The following is a 3,392-nucleotide window of genomic DNA, read 5'->3' as shown; positions in this document are numbered from 1 at the left end:
CTGGGAATATCCAATCTGCTTTTGCACTCACTGTGTATTTCCACACTCCTGTGGGAGCATTTCAGGTGCTCTCAGGGTGCTGCAGGAGGAAGCCAGGGCTGCCCTGAGCACCCCAAGGAGGGTGCAGCTAGAGCTGGGGTGTGGCTGTGGTGGCTTTGCCTGTGCTCAGGTGTTTGTGAGAGCTCATGGTTGTCTCCTTCTCTATTTCCCTTCTCCATCCCCCAGGGGAGTGGGGCTCTGGGCTGTCCTGTCCCATGTTATGCAGTTTTGTACAGAGCATCTGGATGTGCAGGTGATCCCAGGGCTGATCCTATCTCCCCTGGACCTGTTCTTCTTCAGGAAAGGTGACCCTGCACTCTTCCCCTTGTTTATTTCCCTGCTTCCCTCACTAAGCACTCAGTAAGTTCCATTGGGACTGGGGTGGGGGTGACTTTGGGTACAGATGGCTCAGCCTTGTCCCTCTCCTTTCCATGACATGGACTGCAGTGGCTGTTCCTTCTCCAGGGCATCCCTGGCAGAGATGAGAACAGAGTGGAGCACTCCAGCAGCACAGGTGGTGAAGGGAGTGTGGTGGGGCTGTGGAATGACCCCCAGGACCAACCCAGTTACCTCAACACCCCCATTATAAATCTGCTGCCATCAAATAGCCCAGTTACCAGCAAGATCCCCTGAAACACCCCCAGCACCGGCCAAGACACCTAAAAACTCCTTGGGCCAGCTAGGAGCCCTGTAGCCCCTCCCCAAGTTCGCTAGAGCCCCCCAGGACCACCAGGCCAGATTCCAGCCACTCTCCCATCAAACCACCAGTCAAGGTTTGAACCCTTTGGCTTGGTGATGGCCATGGATCTACGTAGCTGGGAGTAACTTGTGGGGGATCTCTGCCCACTTTTGGCTCCCCAGGAGCCTGCCCAGCCTCACTGCACAATGTGGGGGCTCTCCCCAGCACACAGGCAGAAGCCCAGGACCACAAGGTGCAGCCCCCTGGTTCTGCTCCACCACATCCCCTTGAAAGAACCACGTGAGACCAGCTTAGCACTATTGTCTTTATCACAGTCAGTACTTGTGCTCCATGCTGTGTCCTCAGTTCGTGCTCATTTTCTGCCAAAGAAAGACACGGGGAGGCTCATGGTGAGACCTCTGGCAGGGCAGGGGCAGTGTGGCCAACCTGCATGGGGGCAGAGGAAGGGGCACCCACCTCGTTGATCCAGTCGATGTAGGCGGACACCCTGGTGAAGACTGTCGGCTTCTTTATCATGTTGCATTTCAGGCCGGAGCCGAAGCTGACGATGCCCTCGACCTCCCAGATCCCATCCTCGCGCTGGCAGTTCAGGGGGCCCCCAGAATCGCCCTGTGCAGACAGACAGTGAGGGCCATCTGTCCTGGGCACCCTGTTGGCACACCCCACATCCCACACAGGACCCACCACTGTCATAGACAGGTAGAAGAATTATAAAAGAAAGGCCTTATGAAGTCAGACCTCGCTCTGCTAAAATTGCCAAAGCTGGCATGTCATTTCTCCTAAGTGCAGCTAACAAGAGATTTGCAAGTTCCCATGTGAAGCTATTTTGTGAATGAGAAGTTCATTTAACACAACAGTCTATTCTGAGGGTGAAAAACGAATGCACCTCTGTAAACAATAAGATTTGTCCCATGAGAACCCACAAAGGGAAAATGGAAACATCTAGAAAGAGAAAATTTGGTAGACTTATTCAATAGTGCTTACCAACCAGTGACCTGAATTTCACTGCATTGCTGACCAACTAGGTTTAACACAGTGCCTTCTGATATTTCCTATAAATATAAGTTTTGTGTATAAAGAATTCGCTTTCTGCATGAAGAAAATGGAGCCTTGGCTGATTTATTCCAACACACCACCGCAGCTCCATGCCCTCCCTTCCTGTGCTTCTCATGGAGCCTGTTGCCCTGCACTGCTCCAGCACCACTCTCAGTCCTGCTCTGGGCTGGGGGCAGGTGCCACACGCAGTGCCCACACTCACGTTGCATCCAGAGACGACGCCATCACCGCCGGCGCACACCATGGTGTCGCGCACGAGGCTGCCCCACCAGTCCCACTTGGAGCAGGTCTCATAGTCCACCACGGGCAGCAGAGCCTGCTGCAGGGCATCAGCCAGGGGCCCGTTGGCTGCAAGGACAGTCACACTTCACACTCTGCACACCCCCTGCCCAGGGAGCCTGGGGACCCTCCTGGGGACATCCCACTTACTTCTGACACGTCCCCAGCCGGTGACATAGCAGGGGTAGTCATTGGCCAGGATCTTGCCAGCAGCCGGCAGGCAGGAGGCACGGATGGTGTCAGTCTCCTGCACCTCCTCTGCCAGCTTGACCAGGGCAATGTCGTTGCTGCAAGGAGACATGAAGCATGAGGAAGTGGTCCCCAGCGTTGTTGCCCCCCACCCACTCCTGGATATATTCCATCCCTTACATGACAAGGACAGAGTTCCATTTCTCGTGGACAATCGTCTTCTCCACACCCACGGCCACAGAACCAGCCTCGTCATCCTCTGACAGGTCCTGCTTGCCCAGCACCACACGATAGGTCATGGAAGAGCTGCCAGGGGGAGAGAGAGTGTCAGTCCCCACAGATATCTCATGCTGCTTGTACAGATGCCCCCCAGCACCCCAACACCCACCTGATGCAGTGGGCAGCTGTCAGCACCCACTGGGGGGCAATGAGGGTCCCACCACAAGTGTGGCGCCAGGATCCAGAACGGCTGTACTGCAGCGAGATCTGCGAGGGCAGAGGCACAGGGTCAGAGCAGGAATGTCCCCATCCCTGTCGCCATCCCTGTCCCTGTGCCCCCTCACCTGCCATGGCCAGCTGTGGGCTACAGCATCTTCACCGCCCACCACGCGGGAGCTCAGCTGTGGTGGCACGGCCGGCTGACCGCATCCGTAGGCTGTGTGACACCCGGCAAAGGGACATCAGAGGCTGCCTGTGCCCGTGCCCAGGGCCAGGGCAGGCGCCACAGTCCTGTCCCCCCTGCCCTGCCCCTTCCCCATCCCCTGCACCTACCGTAGCCCAGCAGCACGACGAGACAGACGGCTCCCAGCATGGTTGTGCGGAGCAAAGGTGCTGTGGTGGGGCTGCTCACCCCTCTTATAGTGTCCGGACTGCTGGGGACCTTGGAGTGTCCCTGCTGGCTGCTGACACATGGGGACTGTCCCACGCTGTGGGCACAGGGGCTCCTCAGCCCCATTGCCTGCTCTTATTGCACTCAGGGTCCTGCCTGGGAATGGCCACATCTGCCCCTCATGTGCTGGCACCATGCTGGGACATGGTGGGGACACCTGGCCCTGCTCTGTGAAGGGGCAGGGTCCCTGTTGGGGCACAGGGTCACTCCCTCCTGGGACAGCCCCCCAGCCATGATGCT

The 3,392-nt window shown here is 57.4% G+C and overlaps 1 protein-coding gene across 1 annotated transcript; it reads right to left on the bottom strand.

Annotated features, from left to right (window-relative positions):
* Window positions 1-1,080: 1,080 nt before the first annotated feature.
* Window positions 1,081-3,074, bottom strand: LOC129129728 (chymotrypsin-C-like). Its single transcript, XM_054647749.2, has 8 exons — window positions 3,035-3,074; window positions 2,827-2,918; window positions 2,652-2,749; window positions 2,444-2,569; window positions 2,225-2,361; window positions 1,998-2,143; window positions 1,196-1,348; window positions 1,081-1,098 (listed from the first exon to the last, which is right to left on the bottom strand). The coding sequence occupies exons 1-8, from the start codon at window positions 3,072-3,074 to the stop codon at window positions 1,081-1,083; spliced, it is 810 nt and encodes a 269-aa protein (XP_054503724.2).
* Between the last annotated feature and the right edge of the window lie 318 nt (window positions 3,075-3,392).

Source organism: Agelaius phoeniceus, chromosome 24, assembly GCF_051311805.1.
Source record: "Agelaius phoeniceus isolate bAgePho1 chromosome 24, bAgePho1.hap1, whole genome shotgun sequence".
Lineage (NCBI taxonomy): Eukaryota > Metazoa > Chordata > Aves > Passeriformes > Icteridae > Agelaius > Agelaius phoeniceus.
Note: the sequence above shows the minus strand (reverse complement) of the source record. Positions and strands in the feature narration are given on the sequence as shown.